General features: G+C 49.5%; 1 protein-coding gene across 2 annotated transcripts in view; it reads right to left on the bottom strand.

Annotated features, from left to right (window-relative positions):
* Positions 1-25,419, bottom strand: part of PLXNA4 (plexin A4) — a 424,261-nt gene that overhangs the window by 312,271 nt on the left and 86,571 nt on the right. Inside the window, exon 4 of one of the 2 annotated variants that reach the window (XM_059396394.1) lies at positions 22,082-22,473. The exons of the other annotated variant lie outside the window; for it this stretch is intronic. Within the exon in view, the coding sequence (XP_059252377.1) occupies positions 22,435-22,473 (39 nt within the window). The 3' untranslated portion in view covers positions 22,082-22,434. Of the gene's footprint in view, positions 1-22,081; positions 22,474-25,419 lie in introns of those variants that run through there. 2 annotated transcript variants of the gene reach the window in all.

The following is a 25,419-nucleotide window of genomic DNA, read 5'->3' as shown; positions in this document are numbered from 1 at the left end:
GGGAGGAGGGAGGAGTTGATAAATCAATCAGAGGCGGAAGGCTGGACTCTCTCCATTCACACCCAAGCAGCACCCTGGGGCCCAGCTGAAGCTCCCCCGGGGCACACTGGGGAGGTGCGACTGACGACCCACGTGTTTCTGTGGAGATAACAAGCACCATCTTACTGGTTCACATCCACTAATCTCCATTCATACTTCAGTGGTTTTATATATATATATATACTTTAAGATTTTATTATTTGAGAGAGAGTGAGCACGTGCACAAGCGGGGGTGGGGGGCAGAGGGAGAGGGAGAAGCAGACTCCCCAATGAGCAGGGAGCCCAACAAGGGGCTTGATCCCAGGACCCCGGGATCATGACCGGAGCTGAAGGCAGACACTGAAGGGACTGTGTCACCCAGGGGCTCCCACTGCTTATATTTTTGGTAAGTCTCATCATCACCTTTTGGATCTTCTAAATTCATTCTACCAACATGGGACCCTATCTCCTATGTCACATAGACAGAGAGAATTTGAGCTTTTCTACTGTACTTGCGTGGATACCTTGCATTTTTGTCTAACCTTCTATTTTGAAGTAATTTTAGATTTAGAGAATTGCCACGATAATAGAGTTCCTGCACCTCCCTCACCATGTCTCCCCTGAGGCTAACATCCTGCATAACCGTGGTACCATTCCTGAAACAAAATTAATTAGACTATAGGCTTATATTTGGTTTTCACCAGTTTTTCCACTAATGCCCACTTTTTCTATCCCAGGATCCAATCTGAGACCCCACATTGCACTTACAGAGTCCTGCATTCTGATATTTTTCTTCCTACCCGTTTGAAAGTCTTTATTACCGTGGAAAGCAAATTACAATTTGGTGAAACAAATGTTGTCATCTATCCTTTCAATACCCTTCTCTGGTCCCACCCATCAACCTTTTCCCACAGTGCAGTGACAGTCACTGAGAGGAGCAGAACCACGGGGCAGCTTTGTGACGTGGGAATCTGCCGCTCCTCAAGGCAGTGTCTGCAGATGGCATGGGGAAGATCAGGGCAGGGTGGCATCTCCCTGGGTGGGGGGCTGAGTCGCGGCTAGGTATCTGGGTTCTAATCCCTGGAGCCTGTGGATGGTGCCCTTACAGAGCAAGAGAGACTTCACAGATCTGACCAAGGATCCTGAGGTAGGGAGAGGATTCTGGATTATGTGGGTGGGTCTGAAATACATACACAAGTGTCCTTGTAGGGGGGCGGTGGGGGGGGGGGACTTCTTTACTCAGAGGAGAGGACGATGCAGAGACAGAGCAGAGTGGGAATGGGAGATGCTACGATGCTGATCTTAGATAGAGGAAGGAGGCATGAGCCCGTGTAGCTCTAGAAGCCAGAAAAGGAAAGGAAATGGATGTCCCCCCCACAGTCTCCGAAGGGAGCATGGGCCTGCTGATACCATGTTAGGCTTCTAACCTGCAGAGCTGTAAGAGAATAAATTTGTGTTGTCTTAAGCCCCCAACTACGTGGTAATTCGTTATAGCAGCCGCTTAAAATCCTGGACACTCAATAAACACTTGTTGAACTAATACCAGGTCTCTCTCCCTCTGAAACCCACTACTCCGCACGCTCTGAAAAAGCTACCCCTTCCTGTTATTTTCCAGTGAGGAGATTAGCCAGCCTCCCGAAACTAAAAGCCCCTTTAAAAATTTCTAGTCTATATTTGGCAGCATCTACTAAAGCTGAAAGCGTGCAATGACCCCTCAATTTCACTCCTAGGTACATTTGCAGGAGCCCCGTGAATCTGTGCTCTCCAAAGGACATACATGAGAGTATTAAGAATACCACAGTTCGTAAAAGGCAAAAATTGGAAACCATTCAAATGTTCATCAACAGTAAGATAGAAAAGTAAATTTTAGTATGGTCGCACAATGCGGAATGCCGTACAACCGCAAGAATGAACAACCTACTTGCAGTGATACGGATCGATCTCGTAAACATAAAGCGGAACAAGAGAAATGAGACACAAGAGTGACTGCATCAGTGGAACGTAAAAGCAGGAGAACCTGATCTCTGCCCTGAGAAGTCAGGAGGGTGGCTGCCCTTGGGAAGGTGGGAGGAGCGACTCGATGGGGACATCAGGGGGATTCTTGGAGTGGGGAATGTTCTAGATCTTGATTTGGGTACAGGTGACAAGGAGGAGTTCAACACGTGACATGTCACCAAGGCACACACTTTCAATAAACACGCTTTCCCACATAAGTATGGAGGTTCAGTTCCAAGTTTACGCAAGGAAGCCAGGCTGGGAAGCTGTGCCAGCGCCAAGCCCATCCCCTCATTGCGCCGCCTGAGGCAGAGGGCCGCACAGCGAAGCAGGGGCCGCGCGTTAGCGTAATCACATCTCTAGGAATGTGCAAAGCCCTCATTTTCCCTTCAGGTCGATAGTGTTGTGGGTACCTGGGATGCAATTACAGCCCTGAAATATGCAGCTTAGGAAGCGTAAATACACGTGTCTATGTGGGCCCAGATGAGGCCACGCACACTTACAGGGCGTGGCCAAATCAGGGAGCTTGGCACAGCTGCCACCCGCCTCCTGCAGCGGGTGCCTGGGAAGCTTTCGAACCCTCTGGGCTGCCTGTCTGAACAAAGACAGCAACTCGGAAGTTGTATTCTCCTGAGCAGGCAGTTTTCTGGGACAGAGTCCATAATTTAAACACTGCATGAAGAAGCACAGAGTAAGAACTTAAATGCGGCATTGCTGTTGTTTCCAACACAGATAAGATTTTTTTGTTTGTTTGTTTGTTTGTGAAAAATGTCCCCACTTTCTGTTATTATTTGCAATTCAACCTCCTTGGTCATCACCTACCCTTCAGGAGAACCCGGGAGAGAACTGAATGGCGGTAAATGTGGAATGGGCTGATCGTATATATCGTTGGCAGTACAGGGAAGAGCGTGGGACAGGCTGGAGAGCAGTGAGTGGGCTGGAGGAAATCTGATGCTGTGACGTTCTTCCAGGTGAAGCACAAGAGGGTGTGAGTGATGCTCCAAGAAGCAAATGGGTAGGGGTCCTGTCCTGAGGCTCCTTGTGGGGGTTTATTCCCCTGGGGCACTTGTAATTCCTGTTGTCACCCCTAGAGGTCGATATTCAGGCCACGGGGCAGCAGGTCAGAGAAGGTAGCCTGGCTTTAACAGCCCCCCCAAGGAAGCACAGAGCGGCAATCTGTGAGAGGTAAGGGTGTGAAGTGGCAGGCTCCTCCACACTTACTACCTAGTACCCCAAAATAAAGTAGAAGTATCGCGTGTGTTACCTGCTGGTTTCCATCACTGGCACCACATCTCCTTTCCAGAAGTGCAGGTAACAAGCTGACTCAGTTATGAAAATACCTGATTTTCGAATTCCCATTTGCACAAAAAACGTGCCCACAGCCTGCTCCTTCTCTTCCCTTTCCCCCCGTCGACAAGCACGCTCACACACACACACACCCTGCTAGCCAGTGAGAACATATGTAGTGAAAGGAACCGTTTTCAAACAAGATTTTATGTTCACGCAGGAGGGCAGCAGACATACGCGGCTTCTGCAGGTAGACATTCTCACCTTCTGCTTCTGGAAGTCCAGGTGTGGGAATTACTAGGTAGAACCCCATGGCAGGAACGAACGCATATGGCCATGGACAGTTCAGGTACAACATAACAAGAATTCAGATCATAAATTCTCTGAATGCTTTCAAAAACAGCCACATGGAACACACTAGCCATGTTGCCCGCCTCCATGCGGGCCGTCCCTGGAAGGACAGAGTTGCAGCTTTCCCAGAGCCACAGGTGCCAAAGAACCCCAGGGAGGGTTTTCCCAAGGCGGTAACCACGTCAGGTGAGAACAGCTGGAGGTGAAGCTGCCAGCTGGCAAGAGGGACTGAGGGCAAAATGGATATTAGAGGTCCAGAAAATAAAAATAAAAAGATGAAGGCCCACACAAAATATCCTTCTATGAGATAGATTTAATGTAATGAAAAAGAGAAAGGGAATGTTGGGAAATTTTTCTTATTTGTTTCTTAGGATGATTCCAGAAGACTTTTGTCTGAAAAAAATCAGACTAAATAGTATCTATAGCAAGAGCCAATGAACTTTCCCTTTCAAAGAGCACAGAGTAACTATTACGTGCTTTGGCGTCCCCGTGGTCTTTTCTGCAACTACGCAGCCAGGCTCCCCAAAACAGTAGGCTATATGTAAAGAACGACCGGGACCAGACCCAGACATCAACCCTAGTTCGTCCTCCACCGCTGATCGAAACGGAGGGCCATGGAGTCAGGGAAGTTTATGGGGATGATGGCAGTGAAAACCTCACGGAAACCAGTTAGCAGCAGAAAGCGTATGGCAAGAAATTAACTTAAGATGTAAAGATACACTTGAAAAGCTTTCCCAGGACTTGAATGATAGTGATGCCAAAAGAGAGGCATAGACAACAAAACCAGGGGACCCAACACATGGGTAGAAGAAATCGTTCAAGAAGAGAACAGCCCAGAACAGAATTGTCATCACCACATTCACCAGCCCCGTTATCACTCCCGAATTGAAAACTTGAGGCTGCAGATTAAACGAGCATTTTTTTTAAGATTTTGTTTATTTATTTGACAGACAAAGATCACAAGTAGGCAGAAAGGCAGGCAGAGAGAGAGAGGAAGGAAAGCAGACTCCCTGCTGAGCAGAGAGCCCGATTTGGGGCTTGATCCCAAGATTCTGGGATCACGACCTGAACCAAAGTCAGAGGCTTTAACCCATTGAGCCACCCAGGCGCCCCTAAATGAGCATATTTAAATGCAACGCAAAAGAAATTAAATGAACATGTATACCTATACTTTTTTGATATCTAGAGAAAATTCTAGAAACCTCAAACGGGGAAAAGGAAAAGAAACCCTATGAAAGAATCAAAACCCAACTGGTCTGGGGTTTCTCTCCTACATTCACTGCTCAGAGACAATGGAAAAATTTCAACAATTTTGAGAAAAGGGAAATAGTCAAGTTGTTCTATCAATAGTGTCAATAGAATGACACTCTTAAACACTCAAGGGTTAAATAAATTGCATTACCAGTACTCCCTTCATGGCCAAAAGAAGAGTCTTAAAAGCAAATGCTGATCCACTAAGACACAGAGCAAAATCAAGAACCCACAGGTGGGGGGTATCCAGGGTAAGAGAAAGAGTAACAAGGACAAGCTATTCGAGCTGACTGAATGCTGAGTGCAATTTTAACTGTAGAATAGCAGCAATGCCAAACAACATTTAAAAGGGATGAAGGAATATTGAAATGATCACAATATAAAAAATATTAGCATGGATCTTTAAAAAACCTAACATAGAGTACCCCAAATGGGGAAATTAGGGAAGGGAAGGCCATAAAACTGTTCTGTTTAATTCTCAACTTTGATGCTTATGGGTTTAAATACGCTTTCAAAAACTTAAGTGTAATCACTATTAAGTTTAAATGGGATGAATGCTTTCTAAATCACCAGGGGGAGGGAAAGCAGAGAAAATCCAATCCATAAAGCAAAAATTAACAGATAAAAAGGAAACAGGAAGTAAAAGCATTACAAAGAAAACCAGAAAGCTTAAAGATAAAGAACAGAAGAGCAGGAATTGCATTATGAAACACTAGGCTGTCTTTAGAAATCACATTTGAAGGATATCTAATCACATGGGAATATGTTCACAAAGAAATGTAAGAAAAAGACATGCTATAAAAAATATATATAGTATGTATATTATATTATATTACTTCAATTTTATATATATTTAAAGTACATATTTATTTTTTAAAAAAGATTTTATTTGAGAGAGGGAGAGCGTACTAGCAGGGGGGGGGCAGTGGGATCATGACCTGAGCCAAAGGCAGATGCTTAACCAACTGAGCCACCCAGACGCCCCTAAAGTACATATTTATAGAAAAAAAGACACAGAGGAATATACTCAAGTGTCAATAATAATTCTCTGAAGGTGTGGTGTCTGAGTCAATCGGTTGAGCATCTGACTCCGGATTTTGGCTCAGGACATGACCTCAGGGTGGTGGGACTGAGCTCTCTGTAGGTCTCTGTGCTGAGCGTGGAACCTGCTTGAGATTCTCTCTCTCCCTCTCCTTCTGCCCTTCCCCTGCACTAGTGTGGGCAAGCGTGCATGTGTATCAAAATAAAAATGATAATTTTCTGAAGGTAGTAGGATTTGAAGTGATTTTCGTTTTCTCATTTATTCTTTTTCCATATCCTCCACAAACAATATATATGGCTACAATAACTTCTAAAAAACAATCGCATTATAAAAGAGTGTTAGGGTGCCGTGAAAACAAGCTGAGCAGGGATAGGGAAGAGGCACTGAGAGGCTCTGGAAGACATGATAGGCTATGGGTTGGGTCCAAGCAGTCAGCAGACAGCACCAGGCTGGAATCTGGATTTTTCCATCTCCTGCTGCTTCTGGCACACTTGGCCCTCAAGAGTCTCTGGGCACGTGAGAAAAATCTCACCATAAAAGCTTCACTTTTCCAAATGCTTACTGCATGTTGTGGGCAATGTGCTTTCATCCCCATGACAGCCCTGAGGGTCAGACACACTGGCTCCATTTTACAGATGTGGAAGCTGAGGCCAGAGAGGATGAGACTCTCACTGGAAGTCCCAGGGCTGGGAAGGAAAACTGTCAGGATCTGAACCCAGGGAGCCAGCAGACTACCGGTTCATCGAATCCCTTCCTCTTCCTCCTTCTGGAAGTGAAGCCAAACTTCCAAACTTGACTGACTTTCATCGCTTTTATTTGCTAATCTGCTCATTCTGCGCTCTGGCTTAGGAGGGCAGGATGGGGACTGCACTGCGAGGGCTGCTATCTCTCGCTTTCAGCTGGGCCATGAATACAAATGCCCCAGATTCTCTCACAAAGACCCTGCAAGCTGCACCCCAGGAGAGCTCCCTGAGCAGACACACTCACCCTTCAGTCTAGCTTCGGTGGATCAAACAGAACCAATTTCATCGCGGCACCCCCACCCCCACATCCTTCCCTCAGAAGCGCACTGTGGAGTGGAGGCCCGGCTGCAGGTCCAGGACAGGTCAGTCCTGAATACTTCTTTACCGCCCCCCCACACACCCCGGTCCTCGCACCAGCCCGAGGAACCTGTGCTGGCTGGCAGCCAAATGAACAAAATCCTTACCTTCGCCTGAGAGGCAGGGGAGGGGAGTGGAGAGCTTACCTCTGAATTGCAATGTTACTAGGACCCGGTTTGCTGTAATAATGCCAATTAACATCTCTCCCCCTCTTAATAGTTTCTAGTACAGGATAAAAATAGCCATACACGTGGTGCTGAGATGCAAAAAATAACAATGGGAATATGAGCTACAAGAGCCCCACGCTATCTCGCCATGGGAGGAGGGTGAGGCGAGCAGGGGGATTGTGGGAGATTCGGAGGGGGCTGCAGAGAGCCCGCTGGTATTAAGGGCCTCCCCTCATCTTGCTCCTCTCCCAACCTGAGCTGCCAGATGGGACAGCTGAGAACACCTGTGGAAAAGTGACAATGGCATTGGACTCGGGATCCGAGATTTGCTTGTTGGGTGGGAACCTGCGCACCTGGCCATGGGCTACTTCCGTGGCCTGGCTTGAGTCAGGTAACCTCGTCAAACTGATTCCTTAGCCATAAAACCGGAATCGGGACACCTGCTTTGCAGGTGGGGTGTGCCATTTAAGTGTGGCAACATAGAAGAGGGCTTTGCGAATTGTAACCTGTGATTCAAATGTTAGGACCGTTCTCTAAGTATTGGCAGCTATATAGTGAGGCAGGTGACCTTGGCCCACACAACCATTACTGAGTACCAAAAAGAAAACCACCACGAGTCAGCGCCCTTCTCAGCAGGTTAAACCCTGGGTTGGCAGCTACCTTCAAGGCTGTTTCTCAGCTGGAAACAGCTCATCCTAAAGACAAAGGGGGCTCACCAGAAGCTGTTTTCTTCATAGCTCTGAGATACTTGGCTAAGAGAGAAGATGCATCATCATACTCAACACATTTCTTGGGGGCTGGCTTCCCTTTAAGGACCATCACGTCAGGTCTGACACTGTCCCGGGGAGGGGGCAGCAGCCATCCACTGGGAGAGTGCAAAGGAAGTGGAAGGTGCTTTCTCTCTCCCACTCCTTTACACGAGCCTGCATTCCCCAGGCCTCCCTCCAACAATCCAAGACACACAGCTCATACACCAGGATGACTTCATGATTCAGTCTAGACCACCCATAAAGCAAATGTGTAAGGTGCGACTCCCTGAGCTCCACGGGGTGCCCTAGGATCTTGTGGGGGGCATCAGGAAGACAGAGAGGGAAGCTCTGGAACCATCCCCCCTCCTTCACTTCCCCCAACCGTCAACGTCAACTTGACCTGATTTGTATCAGTTTTATGTCTGGCTTCCATATAAGGTCTTACTTGAAGAATGACTTCTCTGCCTAAAAAGCTTCAAAACCTTTGCGGAATGATGACTGAAGCTTCAGAAAAAGGGATCTTGGTCCCCGGACTGGCGCGAAGCCACCTAAAGCCTCTTCCCCACCCAAATAACGGCAACGTTTTCTTTACGGAGAAAATATAGTTCCACAGTAACACCATGCAGAACTTCTCTACTTCTCTGGACAGGAGAGTTTCTGAGGACATGCAGCTGCCCCTCGCATTCACAGAAAAGCCCTTCTTCCTCCCTCCAGGGCCACGGGGACCAGGAGTGTCAGCCCAGGCTGCATGAGCCCAAATGAGCAAAGCGTGATCACACACTTGGCAGGGCCGTGGGCAGAAGGTTTGAGGGGAAGGAAGGAAAGCAAAAAGACCAAGAGAAGAAAGCCTCTCCCTGCAGAGCTGGGGGGTGGGGTTGGAAGATCATACGTAGACCCATCTGCTGCTTTTGAAAAGTACATTTTTGGAAAAAGAGGAGAAGAGGCTAGGGAGGCAGAGATGCCGGTTTATAGACAGAGCATCCGCTTCTAAGGGCACAGAAAGCACAGAAGCCACACCAGGCCACAGTTCTCGGGGTCCACAGGGGCCACAGGAGGCCTAGCCACAACCCAGGAAACTCAGGATGTCAGCAAGTGGAAACCGCTTGGCCTTTCTTCTCTCCCGGGGAGAAAGAAGCCATCACCCAGACAGGCAGGGAGGAACCATCCATCACTGCCTGGCCACCAACAATCTTAGGGCAAAGAAAATGCAAGCCCAGGCATGGGGCCGCTTTAGCCCGAAGGGGAGAAGGGGAGCTCTGACATCCCAGACACCGCAGGCTTCCCTCGGGCATTGCAAGTGATCACACTGTCCAGCCGGAGACCAAACGGCATGGGCTTAGAGCCAGCCCCTGCTTTGCGGATCCTGCCTCCACGGCTCTAATCACACAGTCTTGGTCCCGGCTTTCCTCAAGTGTTCTTGGCAATCGCAAGCATCTCTACTTTGTAGAGCAGGTGGGAGAATTGATTGGATTAATAGAGCCCCACGACCCAGAGCAGGGCCTGCACTTGGCAAGCATGAGATCACTGTTGGCCAGAGCAGGGCTGGCTAAGTCCCCAGTGGGTTCCCCCACACGAACCGAGGAGCACAGATGTGGGTAAAGTTGGCAGCAAGACAGGAACGGCACCCCAACAGCAATCTTCTCTAGGCACACCCCCTCCCGTGGGGAACCTGGCTCTGCTTCTGTCTCTCCTATCTTTTCCTTTCCCTGCTCTCTCCCTGTCCCTCTTTTGTAAATTTTTAGAATACTTCCTAAGTTTCCCTCCGTGGTCTAGCGGTTTAAAGTCCAATGGCCGAACCATTCATCAAGAAGCCCAAACAAGAATGACCCCAGACGCGGCTGCCGCTTCACAGATTCTTGGCTTTGTGGGCAGCTGGCAGGAGACTTCTGCTGGGGGAAGCTCCCAGGCTGAAATGTTTCTGAACCTCTCCGGGAGACATGCACTGTCGCCGTCTCGTCACCAGCCATCAGGACCATTAGCGACTCTCTAAACAGCTACGCACTACTTGTTTCACACCTGGAAAAGCTTCAAGACAGGCTGAGAAGTTATCGGTGGGGAGAGGGGTTGAGATCCCCCGGGCCTGGATTTTCCTGCCTGCCCACTTGTCTCCTGATTCAGCAAATAACTAGGCAAGAGAAGGCGCTCTCAGCCCCCTTCCTGGGAGACACCCCACTGCTTTGCAGAGTGGCTGGTCTTGGGGCCCAAACAGATGGGAGGCTGCCTGACCTCCAGTGGGGAGCACCTGGGGCTTGCATTATTCCTCCAGAGCTGAGTCAGTCCCGCGCTCTGGTGGCCAAGGTGACCCATTAGATGAGCACTCAGGGCTCTTCCACCTGAGGCCGGTGTCACTTGCTGTCCTCCTGCAGGGGTCACGCAAAAGACCTCGGGCTTGTTACAGGCCTGCTTCAGTCCACGTGACCCACCAATCCCAGGCTCTGAAAACCACTCCCACCCAGGCTGCTCTCAGCAAGGACATCCCCAGTCTGTTTTCTGGTCTGCAACAGAGGGGCGGGGGGTGGGGGGGGGGGAGTTGGGAAGTAACATGCAGGGAAGATAAAGTAATTGGCCATGATCACGAAGGAAAAAGTGGGGAACCAGGGATCCAGACTTCCAGTCCCTTCCTGTGATGGCCCAAGAGAACACGCTCTAGGTGGTGTGGCAGGACCCTGTTTCCTCCTTTCTAATACTTTAAATAACCACATTATTCAGGACCGTGGCATCCAAGTGGCAAAATACGCTATCCTTGGATAACCGCACTGCTGAGAAAACCAGCCTCTTGGCAGCTGGAACCTTGCTTGGTCACTTTGGAATGCCAAGATCCCACCACGGCATAGTCAGAGTGCTCCAGATCTCTCCAACTTAATGAAACACCTGTCCCCCGAAGGCAGCAGGTACCATCAGAAGCAATTACTTGGAGCTCTCACATACTGGCACACACGCTTATACCCAGACTCCACCTGTCTCTTTGACTGCTTCCCTGGGCTGGGTATCTACCTGCATCTGCTCCCCCCACATCTGTCCTGGTGTCCATGAGCTGGAAGAGCCCCTCCTAGCTGTTCACTCTCTGGAAAACACTCACCCCCAACTCTAGTCTGCTATCCACTGGGCCTAAGATAAGTTTAAGGTGATCACACCAGAGATAGAAAAATCTTTACACTCACATGGTCAAAGCTGCAACTGACTAAAACACATATACAGAGCACTGTTGGGAATTTAAAATATAATTCGCCTTTAGAAGACTCTGTTTAGAAATCATCCCCCTTTATTCTTTGCAAATTGATGTTTATACACATGCCGTCCATATTCTGCACAGGTGACTTTTCCTAATTCGTCTTATTTATTTGTACATTTGATCCCTGGAAACCTGAAGGCAAAATTTCTCATCTCAACAGTCCAAGAGCTGAGGTCAGATGGGGAGGTCTGTGCTGTGTGCTGACAAAGTGGAAGAGGCAGGCAGAAGCCCGGACAGTGTTCCTAACATCCCTTACCATGACTGCCGTTGGCACTGAGCCTTCTCTCCCTCTTCCTGCAGAAGCATGGAGAGGAAAACGGAATAAGAAGACAGGCAGAGGAATACGTTAGAACAAGTCATCAGAAATGGCAAGCAGGTCCTCCTCGGCTTTTCCAGGAACAAACCCCTCCCCCCACACACATATACACGCACTATATTTATACACATACTGTTACACACACATTTGAAAGGGAATTATATAACACTTCAGCTGTTCCTTTTCACAAGCCCAATTGAGATCAGTTCTGTAAGTACAGAAGCTTGTGGTGAGAGTCCAGGGATTTCAACAGGCAGCGAGAAAAAGGCCCACTCTCGCTGAGGCTCAGAACACAGGCCCTGAAAGTCTCAGAAGCTTCCAGCAAGGAGAGACACCCAAGATCAAAGACCATGTTTTCCTCTCTGGAGCCTCAAACTCTCTGCCTGCCCCAGCCGCACCCTGACCTCACAATTCTTAGTGAGGACACCAAATCAATCTCTAAAATATGCATGGGCACATGTACCCCAAATCTTGTGCATCCACAAAAGGAGAGGAAACACAAGGGTGTGGGTTCTGGGGTCTGGATCTAAGTCTCCTCATGAGAAAACCTGGAGCAAACACATTTACCACACAGGGCTGTTGTGAGGGCCCTAGACTTCCACGGGTAAGGTTTCGGTAGCAAAGGGCCCAGCATGTAGTAGCTGCTCACTTTTCCCTCCCCAGCCCTGACTGACAAAGCAGTGATTTTGCAGGGGAGTCAGCTTTCGCTGCTGCTGAGGCAGGTAAGCCTGATCGGATCACATGTGTCCTTAAAGCAGAAAGTCTTTCTCAGCTGTGGCTAGAAGGAGATAAGACTAAAGAGAGGCAATGTTGCTAGCTTTCAAAATAGGGGAAAAGGGTCCTGAACCAAGGAACATGGGCAGCCTCTGGGAAGCTGGAAAGGCAAGGAGACTGATTCTCCCTGAGAAGCTCCAGAAAAGAACGCCGCTGTCAGACACTGTGATTTTAGCCCAGTGAAACCTACATCAGACTTCTAACCTACTGACCTGTAAGAAAATAATCCATGTTGTTTTAAGTCCCTAAGCTTGTGGCAATCTGTTACAGCAGCAATAGGAGACTCATATACTCATATACTCGTGGCTGGTCCCTGGGGAGGTTCCTGGGGCTCCTTCCCCTCATTCCTCCACCGTGGACTTGTCCTTGCAGTGGGGAAGCTCGTCTACCCCCTCCCCACTACTTCAGTGGCTCACCCTGGCCCAGCTCCCTGGCCAGGAAAGCCCTCTCCTTCAGTGTCAGAGGACCCTGGCTCCTGACGGGATTCCCACGTCTCGTTCTGAATTCCTGGGACCCTTCGAGCACTAGACTCATTTGTCCGCAGACACACGGGAATGTGAAGAGGAGAGGGGCTCTTTCAGGCACTGGGACCCCACTTCACCCCCTCCCTGCAGGGAGACTTGCACAGCACAGAACACCAGTGTCCTGCGATGCAAGGCAACTGTCCATGCGCAAGGAGAGACGGATGCTGGGCACGTCCTCCAACCTGGCTTTTTTCTTTTCTTTCTTTCTTTCTTTCTTTCTTTCTTTTTCTTTCTTTTTTTTTTTTTTTTTTAGATTTATTTATTTATTTGAGAGAGAGAGTATAATAAGGGGCAGGGGGAGAGGGAGTGAGAGAGAGAATCTCAAGAAGCAGGCTCCCCACTGAGCAGGAGCCCAACACGGGGCTCCATCTCACGACCCTGAGATCATGACCTGAGCTGAAATCAAGGGTCAGATACTTAACGCACTGAGCCACCTGGATGTCACCCTGACCTTTTTTTTTTTTTTTTTTTTTAAGATTTCCAACCTGGCTTTATACCGGCCCTTTAAACCTCCAGGAACTAGGTGGGGTGGTGGGCACAGAGGCAATCTTTAGAACAGGGAAGCTGGGAAGTCAAAATGGGAAGGGAGAACAGACAGAGGAGAAGGAAGCCTTGTCAAGAGACAGCAGTGATGGCAGAAGCTGGGGCCCCCGTGGGGCTCACCCCCAGCTGACTCCCTCCCAAGTCTGCCAGGAACCCTGGAACCCAGTTCCAGGCTGTCAGCAAAGACAAGTTTAGCACCAATGATCTCATCTTACAGAACTGCCCCAGGGCCTCCCAGTGCTCTGGGAAGCATCACTTTGACAGGCTGGAAAGGAGACGTCACTGCTGGTCCCGTCACTGCTGGTCCCATCATGTAGGTGGTGGGCACAGGGGGTCCTTCCCTCAACTCATAGAAGAGAAACAGGTGCGGGAGGTGGTCGGGGTTGGTGGTGGACAGTAGGCTGCGTGAGCTGGGGCTCTCGGGTGAGTCCACAGATACCAATTCTTAGTTTGAGGTGAGTGGCAGGCAGGAACGAACATTCTAGCTGTGAAGTGGTGGCTTCTGTCCCTGTGAAGCTCCCTAGGACACTGTGTGACTAAGTATTTATAAATACAGCAGCAGACAGAAGGTGGGGGAGGGCTGGAGCGCCTTCCCTCTGTTGTTTACTGCAAATAAGACTGAGACCCTGCAACGGGGGTGGGGGTGATTGGCTCTCATCCCTGAAAGTGAGTCAGTAGCAGAAAAGGACGAGAATGTGTCACCAAGCACAAACCTAAATTCCTGCCCCGGCTCAGGATGCCTCTCCGGGGCACTGAGATTGTTTTTCTGGCTTCTCTGAGCTGGTGATTTTTGCTGGCTGGTTCCCCTGAGGTCTTTTAGTAAGTTTCAGGGACAGATTTTCCCTCCTTCTCTGGAACAAAGAGCCCACAGTGGCTTCTTCAATAGGGCCCCCAAATCGCAGCAGGGTTGTGGCAGGAGGGTCCTTGGGCTGGGATGAGGACCCTTAGTTTCTGCTTCTGTAACCAATGGTCAGGGCCCCCACAAACCTTGCTGGCGGAGAAAAGGATGAAAATACTGTGAATGGACCTGGCACATTCTCAAATAGAACTACACTTCTAAATAGCAAATGAACAGCAGCATTTCGAGAAGGAAGGAGCCGCAGAAAAGGGCAGTCTGCATCACATCGCTCGAGGTGATGGGTAGTGATGGTAAATAAATGTTGTCACGTAAGAAAGGCCAGGTTTGCATCCAAGCATGTGAGAAGCCACTCCCGCATCAGATTCAGTCCTGTTAGAGCAGATCGACTCCCAGCGAACAAGGGCTGCGAGTCTGGTAAATTCTCTCCTGGGAAGTGCCAAAGGGATGTCAGGAGGGGCTCTCAGGGAAATCAAAACATCCTGAGAATTTGGGGTGACCACCGAAATAAAATCTCTTCTGCCCCAAAACCGCGTAAACATTGTCATGATGGAAGGAAGGAAAATTCTACAAGCAACTTGTAGACCAGAACTGACAGCATCTCTTCAAGTAAAGATGCTGGGGAAAGCTACAAAGAGAAATTGTCACCCAAGGCATGAATGCACACCTGGAAGGGGGTGTTAGGACCACACGGCAGGACCCAGGAGGGAGAGGCAAGGTCAGCCCTGGGAGCAAAGCAGTGTTAGAGGGGTCAGACCAAGAGTCCCATCACACCTACAGGCACACACTCCCACAGCACTGGTCCATTTGGAGAAGAAACAAAATCGGTTCGGATTGTGAACCATTTATCCTACAGCGGCAAAATGAGATTTCTTTTCTGCTCTTCAACTTTTAATTAAAAGTCAGCGCTAAAGACCTTGTTTCCAGGCTGCCGGAGGTGGTAGAAGGGAATCCAAGCTCAGAGCTGAGTGTGCCCTACCTGTGCCCCCTTCTCACCCTGGCTAGTCCCCCATTAGACGGCCTCACACGTGCTACCAGCTCAGTGAGTGGCCAAGGGTGGCTCATCTGAATTACGTCATTCACCTTCCTCACTGGGCTTCTGAAGTTCTGCCAGAGAGATCGTGAGCACAGGTAAATCCCAGAGGGACTGGTTAGTGCACCTCTTTGGAGCCTCTGGGGTTTCCCTAGAGACCCCATCTCCGGAGACCTTCTACGCACCCTGCCTGGGTGCACATGGGCTTTTAGATTCATGGATTTTGAAGACTCTTTGTAGAAGTTTACTAGGCACAGAAAGTCCTATGATCCTCGCCGTCTTCCTAATTTTTATTACTTTTTTCCCTCCTGGTGAGTCAAAGAATGCTCTACAGATGGGGACTCCTATTATCCTCAGCTCTTTCGCAAGAGAGGTGGAGGGCACATGTATCAATATACTCATTGCTCAAATAAAACAATTTGTCCAAAGTCAGAGGTGCTGCCAGCCAACACAGTTAAGATTTCCCTGCTGTCGATTCCAACACTTCATGTACCCGGCGGGTCTGGTTCCCAACCACTGAGAGGCATGGGTAACCCCAGATACACGCCCAGATAAGTAGGTACAGACCCGGATGTGAAGACTGCAGGGGTGCCCAGGAATGGGTGTGAGGCACAGGGTGGCATTCCGTGGCTCCTTTTGCTCCTTCTCACCTCTCTCTGGCTTAAGAGAATGGCTGCCGTCACCACTGAGGAAGTGTACTCTTCTCCCATTTCTTTTTTAAATTTTATTATTTATTTATTTATTTATTTGACACACAGAGAGAGAGATCACAAGTAGGCAGAGAAGCAGGCAGAGAGAGAGGAATGGAAGCAGACTCCCTGCTGAGCAGAGAGCCCGATGCGGGGCTCGATGCCAGGACCCTGGGATCATGACCTGAGCTGAAGGCAGAGGCTTTAACCCACTGAGCCACCCAGGGGCCCCTGTTCTCCCATTTTTAAAAGAAGATTTTATTTACCCATTTGGGAGAGAAAGAGAGAACTTAAGCAGGGGAGGGGCTCCCCATAGAGCAGGGAGCCTGACACAGGGCTTGATCCCAGGACCCCAAGATCATGACCTGAGTCAAAGGCAGATGCTTAACCCGCTGTGCCGCCCAGGGGCCCCTATTTTCCCACTTTGGAGCTGTCCCCCACCTAGGCACCCTAAAGTGCTTTGTGTGCCCACACTCACATGCTTTCATACTCCGAAGAGAAATAGGGACAAAGAAAGGGAACCCCTTACAAGAGGAGGGATGAAAGGAGAATCACAGTCCCCGCCCCCCCGCCCTCGCGCCATCGCGCCCCCGCCCCCCGCCCCCCCCCCCCCCCCCGACAGAGAGAGTCCAGACAAAAGCAAAGGTCCCCTCTCCCCTGTCCCCAGACCCAAGTCCCTCAAAGACAATCAAATTTAAAGCAGAGAGATTAAATTATCGCTAAGCTAATTATGGGAATCACACTTAGGCTGGCTGCCGGGAAGCGAGGTCAGCAGGCAGGAGGCATTAAAATGAAAGGCAGATGCAAGAAGCACTTAAAAAAGCAACTGGGAGACTCATTACCTCCCCACACACATGGAGGAGAAAGAACCCACTCTGATGTTTGAGACGCTGTCCATCTGGGCAACAGTCAGCGCGTGTGACAGCTAAATAGCTCCGCTCTGTCATCATCTCCAAGCCAAAGTGGGCGAGTCAGAGGTAAACTGATTAGAGGGTGCACTGCTAATTTCCCAGCGAGAACACCAGGGAGGCGGGGCACAGCCAGAGAGGACGGCACAGGGGAGGAGTGGCCCCAGGCTTGAGTGCAAAGAGAAGTGACTAGCTCCCAAGTGTGCATGCACGGACGCCTACAGGTACACGTGGGGATGAGGCACGCGTGCGTGTTTGTGACGTGAATGTGTGTGTGAGTATGGGAGGGGGTAGACAGTCATGGCCGTGTGGGTGTGTGTCTTATCTACCTGGGAACAGAAGTTGGAGAGGTTGGCCAGAGATTAGAGGAGAGGACCCCTCCTAGCACATTTGCAAAAAGGCAACTCCTCGAGAGCTTTCTGGGATTGCCAAGGTCCTCACAATGGCTGCCACGGTCTCAGTCATGAAAATACATATCATTTTCCCCAGTTATGGATGCTCAATGATTCTCATGCATCATCAGTTCGATGTAAGTTTAAGTCATATCAGCCAAAAAATTGGCAGTCGACAAAATAAGTTAGAGAGCTAAAAATCAGTGTTGCTCAAAACAATCTGCAGGACGGCTTCCTTCGCTCAGAAGTCCAGCTCCACACTTCTCCTTTCTTTTCCAGAAAGCAGTGGTCGGTGGGGAGCCCTAATAAGGAGGTCCGTGAACTGGCCTGGAGTAGGGGGCTAGTGTGGGAACCAGATCGGGTTCATTGCCCAGAGGAATGGAATTCAGGGGCCAGAGGTCCTGCCCATGTCCAGAACGAATCTTGGGATTCACAATTAGAAAAGCAGGTTCAGAGGAGGGGAATGGAGGAATCTTTGGGGGTTAAGTTACTTAGGGAAAATTAATTTGGGAAGCTCTATTTAATTGCAGGTAAGAGAAATGATTTAACAAATTTGGGTAATTTAATTATCCCCGGAGACATCGGCTGAGCACAATCTGATCCTTGGGTTTCAGTAGAAGAGTGTCCTCACTCTTATGGAAAACTGAATGCAGGGAAATACAAACATACGGAACATGACTAATAGAAGGAACTGAACAACTCTAGCTTTGGTTTTAGGAGAAAAAGCAAATCACAAGAAAATCAGCTGGTAGAGGATTTAGTTTAAAAAATCTCTTAACACGAAGTCTGGAGTTGATGATATGAAATCAGCCATATCCTATATTCCTCACATGTTTTCTCCAATATTAAGCCAGAGGAGACCACAGCTCTTTAAGTCAAGAAACATCTAGCACATTCCAGATGACCAAGTTGATATTTCTTGACTAAATGTTGACAGTCACACTAACAGTCTTTACGGTAAACTGTGCTATCGACAAAAGTTTCTCTGCACCCCCCCCACTCTCCCTGTACATATATACACCAGGCCTCTTCCTGCGGCAGGTGTATATTTCCCACACCCTTCACCTTGGTTTGACCAGTAAAATGGGAGTGGCAGGAACGGGTGCTACTTCCAAGAGGCAGCTCTCACAGTCATCAGCTCTGCTGTCTCACTTTTCCTTCTTCTTCTTTTTTTTCCCCCAAAGCTGTTTTACCATTTGTCTCTTTTTTCTTTTTTTAAATTAACATAGAATGTATTATTTGTCTCAGGGGTACAGATCTGTGAATCATCAGTCTTACACAATTCACAGCCCTCACGATAGCACATACCCTCCCCAGTGTCCATCACCCAGCTACCCTCTCCCTCTCTCCACCCCCAGCAACCCTGCAAGGTTGGTTCAACATCTGTAAATCAATTTACAGATTGTGTAATACACAATCTGTAATGGGATACAATACATTAATAAAAGAAAGATCAAGAACTATATGATGCTCTCAATAGATGCTGAAAAAGCATTTGACAAAGTACAGCATCCTTTCTTGGTCAAAACTCTTCAAAGGGTAGGGATAGAGGGTACATTCCTCAAATATCATCAAAGCCATCTATGAAAAACCCACAGCAAATATCATTCTCAATGGGGAGACACTGAGAGCTTTTCCGCTAAGGTCAGGAACACGGCAGGGTTGTCCAGTATCACCACTGCTATTCAACATAGTTCTAGAAGTCCTAGGCTCAGCCATCAGACAACAAAAAGAAATAAAAGGCATCTGAATCGGCAAAGAAGAAGTCAAACTCTCGCTTTTCCTTCTGATGGAAGACTGGCATGTCCCCAGACAAAGGGACTGCGCTTCAGTCTCCGTCCCAAATACAGCGTGTGGAGCACAGCCACCACCCAACCAGGGTGCACATGAACGTGAGCTGGAAATAACCTGTATGGTGGTAAGCTACTTAAATTTGGGAGTCATTACTGACCACAATGTAACGTAGCCTAAGCTAGCAGATAGAGTTCTACACACACCTAGATACTATAAGCCTCAACAGTCAGTCTTTGGATACATTTGTTACCTTCAGACAGCACCATACTGGGCACCTGCAGGCTAACTGGGAAGGTTTAGATGCACTGGGACAAAGATCCAACTATATTGATAAACTCCTTTCTATAGAGAGAATAAACTGTTTTCAGAAGATATTCTCAGCTATGGGGTTTGAAATATCTGATTGCCTGTGATTTCTGGGCAATCTGAGCTGAGCTGAAGGCAGACACGCTTATTCAGGACTGAGTAAAAACTCAAACTGATGAAATGGATACATGACATATCCTTTTAGGAAAAAGATTCTTCCATTTGGAAAAGGATTCTTTGGCTTCCTTTGATGAACTCGTATCTCTTCCACCAAAGCCCATGACCTTCCTGTTGGAGGAAGAAAACCCACAGCCTAGTTGAGGCATGAGTTGGTCAGTACCACCAGCATCCCTGTGGTCTTGACACTGCCCAGATTACGGTGGGGTCCAGCGTCCCAGCTGCCATGGTCAAGGTCAATGATGTGCAAGTTCAGGTCCACCCAAGGCCTAAGCTGATTCTGCCTGAAAAACCTCGTGGGATCTAAAAGAGATTCACTCTGTAAGTGAAGTTTAAAATGTGCTTTCCTGGGTCTCCTGGGTGGCTCAGTCAGCTAAGCATCTGACTCTTGGTTTCAGCTCAGGTCGTGACCTCAGGGTTGTGAGATTGAGCCCCATGGGGGGCTCTGTGTTCAGCAGGGAGTCTGCTTGAAATTCTCTCTCTCCCTTGCCCCTCCCCCCTGAGCTCATGCTCTCTCTCTCTCTCTCTCTCTCTAAATGGACAAATAAATCTTGGGGCACCTGCAGTCTATTAAATGGCCAGCTCTTGATTTCTGCTCAGGTCATGATCTGAAGGTCATGGGACCCTCAGGGTTGGGCTCCACAAACAGCAGGGAGTTTGCTTGAGATTGTCTCTCCCTCTGCTCCTGCCCCTACTCGCACGTGCTCTCTCTCTTTCTCTAAAATAAAGGAATACATCTTTAAAAAAATAAAATGGATAAATAAATCTTTTTAGAAAAAATGCATTTTCCTCTCCCATATCTGGTATGTCTGAGAAGGCCCAAAACAACTGTGATCATAAAGATGAAATAAGACATTTTACATATGCTAATATGAAACATTTAAAATATAATTATATACAACTTCTCAAAAAACTTGTGCACCCATCGTGAGACGTCCCCATAGAGGAGTCCTGTTTCTGGTAGAAACCCATGGATAAATGCTACGATATTTTGGGGGAGGCTGAAGAAAATGGACAGAACTGAATGATCCCTGGAGGAAACACTGGTGAGTCAGCAGAGAGACTTAAAGAATTAAAGCACTTACAGATCTTTAAGAAGAAACCAAAGCTCCCTAACCATCTTCACTGTTATCAAAAACACAAAGAGCATGAGATGCCCATAGGATCTTGGGCATAATTCCGCCTGAAAACCCACGGACCTCTGAGCCTCCCAGTGGGAAGACCTGAAAAGCAGGAGCACGTGGGTGAGGTTCTGGATGCCGTGATGAGAGCAAGTCACACAGCAGCTTCAGCGTCCTTCTGACATCTCAAGTCCAACAATGGGGACACACTCAGATTCAGCTGCCCTCACCCCAGCATGCTCACATCTTGGCGGGAAGGAAGGAGCGGTTGAACAGGAAGATGAGCCGTCCTCTTCGCAAGAGCGAAAGGGAAACCCTTCTCCGTCCTGTTCTCCTTCCCTTCTGCTCTCCTTGCCTCTAATGCCTCCTCAGGAGACTTGGGAGGGGGGGACAGAAGGGGCTTCTGAAAGATTCTTCTGGAAGCCAGAAAAATTGGGACCAGGGGAGGCCCTGGGGATGCCAGGTGTTTTAGCAACCTGAAAATGGCCTCAAGGAAGGGAGGGCCTATGGAATGGGGGAGACCCCTGAGCCAACACCCACTGTTTTCAGACCCATTCCTTGGCACCTCTTTCCACCCCCCCCCAAGGTTTTTATTTATTTGTTTAAGAGATAGAGAGAGAGAACATGAGTGCGGGTGGGGCAGAGAAATAGATTCCCCATAGAGCAGGGAGCTCGATTGTGGGATTCAATCCCACAGGATCATGACCTGAGCTGAAGGCAGACGCTTAACGGACTGAGCCACCCAGGTGCCCCGGCCCCCTTTTCCTAATGTGACTCATGTGGGCAAAGCAGGTCAACAGAGTAGACCTGGGTCCCCACCCAGCTGTGCCAGCAACATGGCCCGTACCTAGATGGGCTCCCACTCTTCATCGTCCTGAGCCTCTGCAGTGAATAATGGAGATAAGGCCACCTGGTGATGGGCGTCAAGAGGTGGCTTTGGGGGAAAGGGTACCCCTCAAGTCACTGCCCCTTAGGTCACCAAATCTAGAAAGAAACTGTGGAGCCAGGGCTGGTCCAAGTGTCATTGGCCTCACAGTGGTCTTGGGTGAATGGGTCAGGATGATGTTTGTGAGTACACAACACTACATAATGACAGGAACAGCAGGCAAGAGCTGAGAGGTGGCAGTGGACAAAAGCAAGCAAGCACAGGACTGAGGTCACAGCCCAGAAGCGCAGGTTCAGGGGATGGGCATTTGGGGAGAAAAAGAAGGCCGGCTGGATTGGTGGGGAGAGGGGAGAGGTGCTCCAAACAGCCAGGAGTGGTGAGGAGACGGTGTAGCTAGATCTTCAGCTCCACAGAGCTTGCAAAGCAGTTCTGGGATCTAAGGAGAAGCAGCCATCTCCCAAATGAGCCAAGACAGGGACCCCAGATGAACTACAATGGGAAAAACCATCAAGAACCATGACACATAGTCCCGCGGGCTGTTGGGAGAGAGCCTGCGGGTAAGAAGCTGAAGACAAAGAAACACTTGATTGTGTCCTAGGCAGCAGGTCAGTGGCAAGTGGAAAAGCACAGTCTGTCTGCTTCCCAGAAAAGCTCCAGCCCTCCCCAAGGCCACCGCCCACTCTGCGACAGGATGGGCCTTGGGCATAATGGCTCCTCCAGAGGGAAATCGTGGAGGAGGGAGAGCAGCCATGTAGGTGGGAATCCCATTGTTTCTCAGGTGGGAGCCTCTTCTTCAGTATTTAAAATTAGCCAGGGCCCCCCAGGACCCTGTGCGGGGCCAGGGCTGAAGGGCTGAGCGGGAGGAGAGTGTGGCTCGGGCCATTTCCACGCAGGGCGACAGGCAGGGACCGTGGAAGCCGGGATCAGTGACTATTCTTCTTCTTCTTCTTTTTTTTTTTAACCTAGGAAACATAGGATTGGAGTTGCTTTGGATAGATGAATCTGGCAAAATTCACAGGACAATTAAAGAGAGGAGCTCCTAGAGATGGGCAATCAGTTATAGCCATCCAGGCTTGAGCACAGGGTCCTGAGCCAGCACAGGGGCAGAGGGAATGAAAGGGAGTTTCTGGCCAAGGCACACGAGCCAGGTGTGGGAGGACAGGTGACCACCTCCTCTCACGGGTGTGGAGGTGACCTTAACCCACAGCCTGAGAGCACAACCTCAGCAGAGCCCCGGACTCGAGCCTATACACGAGTCAAAGGGCGACCTTAGATCAAATCATGTGACCTCGGGGAAGTTAGTCAGTCTCTGGTCGAAGGTATAAAACAGAGGTTGTAGAATGTACCCCAAAGGAAATGCTGAGAATTATGCATGGAAAAAACCCAGAACAGTGCCTGTACTTACTGGGCATTCAATCCCTACAGTTCCCTTCCCGTGCTCTTTCCTGCCAGATCCACCACTAGGAAAGTAACCCCTTCCTAAGGAAGGAGATGATTTGCAATGGAGGCAAAGCCAAGAGCCACAGATTCTCCAAGGCCGCGCAAAGCTCTCCGCAGTTACTGACTTGACCTATGTCCCTCACCCACCATCATAAACCATCACATCACCATTGCCCTAAAATTAACTGAGCACCTGGGACTGCCTCTCTGAGCTCCCAGGCCTCCTGCTAAGGGATGGTTCCTCAGCCTCTGGCCCTGGGCATGGCAGGCCTCACGGCCTCTTTCTGTTTCGCCCCTAGATTCTCTGACAGGTCTGCATGATCAAACCCTGGGGAGCAGGAAGCCGGATTCGGTGCTCTGTCCACATCTGCCCCTGAGCCGTGTTGTGCTCTTTCTCACGCTACTAGCAGTTAACGGCAAGTTTAAGAGTATTGGCTCAGGTGCCCTTGAGGGCCCAGACACAGAGCTCTAGTGTGATGAGCAGCGTCTAAAAGGGGCCCCAGGCACCCTGCCTCCTGGTATTCAGACCCTTGTGGAGGTTAGAAGCCCCTCGTCCTGCAGGTGGGCTGGGCCACGTGACCAACAGTTCTAAGGAATAGAATACAGCCAAGACAATGAGATGCTACTTCTGAAATGAGGTTCCAAAGGGACCGTGGCTTTCAGCTTGCTCCTCTTCCCTTGTCCCTCTCTCGGCTGCCGTGTGGTGGGAGTGGCCATCATGGAGAGGCCCACGTGGGGTGTCCAGCGAGGACCTGAGGCTGCCCACGGCCACGGGAATAGTTCCCGAAGAGGATCATCCCCCATTCCAGCCCCAGATGACATCTTGGCTGTGGTCCGTCGGTAACCCCGAACCAGAACCCAGCTTGGCCCATGCCCGGATTCCTGACCACAGAAACCATGGGATAATAAATGTCATTTTGTTTAAGACTCTACATTTGGGGGTGATCTGTTGCACCACAATTGATAACTAATCCCCCGCATCACCTGGGCCAGGATGGAAGCCATGGAGTGACGACGGTAGACTTGAGACAGCTATTTCAAAAGTCCCCGTGAATGTCGCTATGAGACGCCAAAGCTGTGGGGGAGAAACACCGTGACCCCCCAAGGGGCTGGCCACGCGGCCACATTCCCAGAAGTCCCTGGCCAACAATTAGGAACTCTACACAGACACGCCGATCAGAGCTCCAGCCGGTGGGTCTGGAGTCGGTCCAGCTGCCGCTGCTGACCCCATCAAAGTCGGCAGAGATAGGGCAGTGATTTCAGGTGACAAAGACCTCCCCTGCTCCTCCTCTGACCCAGAGCCTTCACCGCTAAGGACAGAAAGAGGCTCTTCTCTGATGCGGGTCCTATCAGATGTGAGCCTGGCAATACAAGGCCATTTGCTGCTGGGCGCCCCCCCCCCACCATCCTTGTCTTGCCTCTGCTCCTCCCTCTTCCTCGGGTACACCAAGTCTTTCATCCTTCCCCATCTTTGTTGTCTTGGTTACATGGCCAGACTCCTGATATGCTGCTAGTTTTCATTTTAATGATATGTTCTTGTAAAGCACAATATTTTACTTCGATTGCATGTGTCACTGGATAAATTCCTCCAGCGTGTCTGGCATCTGAGCATCAGCTGACTGAGCGTGCTTGATGATTTGGGGGTGTTTCTATAGCACTCTCTTCAATTTTAATGTCTCCGCATTTTAATTTATGATCAGGATCATTCGACACAAATGTATATACACACACACACACACACACACACGAGTCAAAAAAGTGGCACACATGTATCAATAAATCTTGAATTGGCAAAGCTCATTTAAGACTATCTCCGTAAATCATGGGCACTACTAATGATCATTTGGAAAATAAGATGACAAGTGTTCCCACGAGTGTTCTGGGGATCTCAAAGTGTGTTTCTAGAAGGTGCCAGGAGGAGAAGGAGGTGATGCCCCAGGGTTCGGGGTCAGGCTGCTCTGAGTGGGGCTGATGCCACAGCTCCATCATGAGGACACCTCGCCAAGCCTGCTCAGGTAGGCTCCGAGCGACCACTTGAGATCCTCACCCCCAACCAGGAACCTGCGGGGACCATGGGTGGGCCCAAGGACAGAGTGGTGAAAAGTAGCGAGGGGCAAGAAGTGAGAGCCAGTGGGGTTACACTAGCGTAAAAAGGACAATTGAGTGGGAACTTCATAAATGGAAGATATGTCTACAAGGACGTTGACTAGCTTAGGCTGCTCTCCACCCCCACCGGATACAGCACGGACTAAAAAGCTTATACCCCAGCGCAGGTAACTGCACAAGGTAGGAGGTGGACCAGAAGTGGGCAGTTGGCGTGTGGGGAGGTCCGTCTGAAGACCAGTTCTGGTGTCCCCAGGCTTGAAGGACTAAGGACAGAGGGCTCCACCCCACTGAGATGTGAGGTGAGTGGAAGGAGCGAGCCTCCCGACCCCGCCCACCCCCACCCCCCCCACCGAACATCTGTG

Source organism: Mustela nigripes, chromosome 4, assembly GCF_022355385.1.
Source record: "Mustela nigripes isolate SB6536 chromosome 4, MUSNIG.SB6536, whole genome shotgun sequence".
Classification (NCBI taxonomy): domain Eukaryota; kingdom Metazoa; phylum Chordata; class Mammalia; order Carnivora; family Mustelidae; genus Mustela; species Mustela nigripes.
This window is presented reverse-complemented; position numbering and strand designations above follow the sequence as displayed.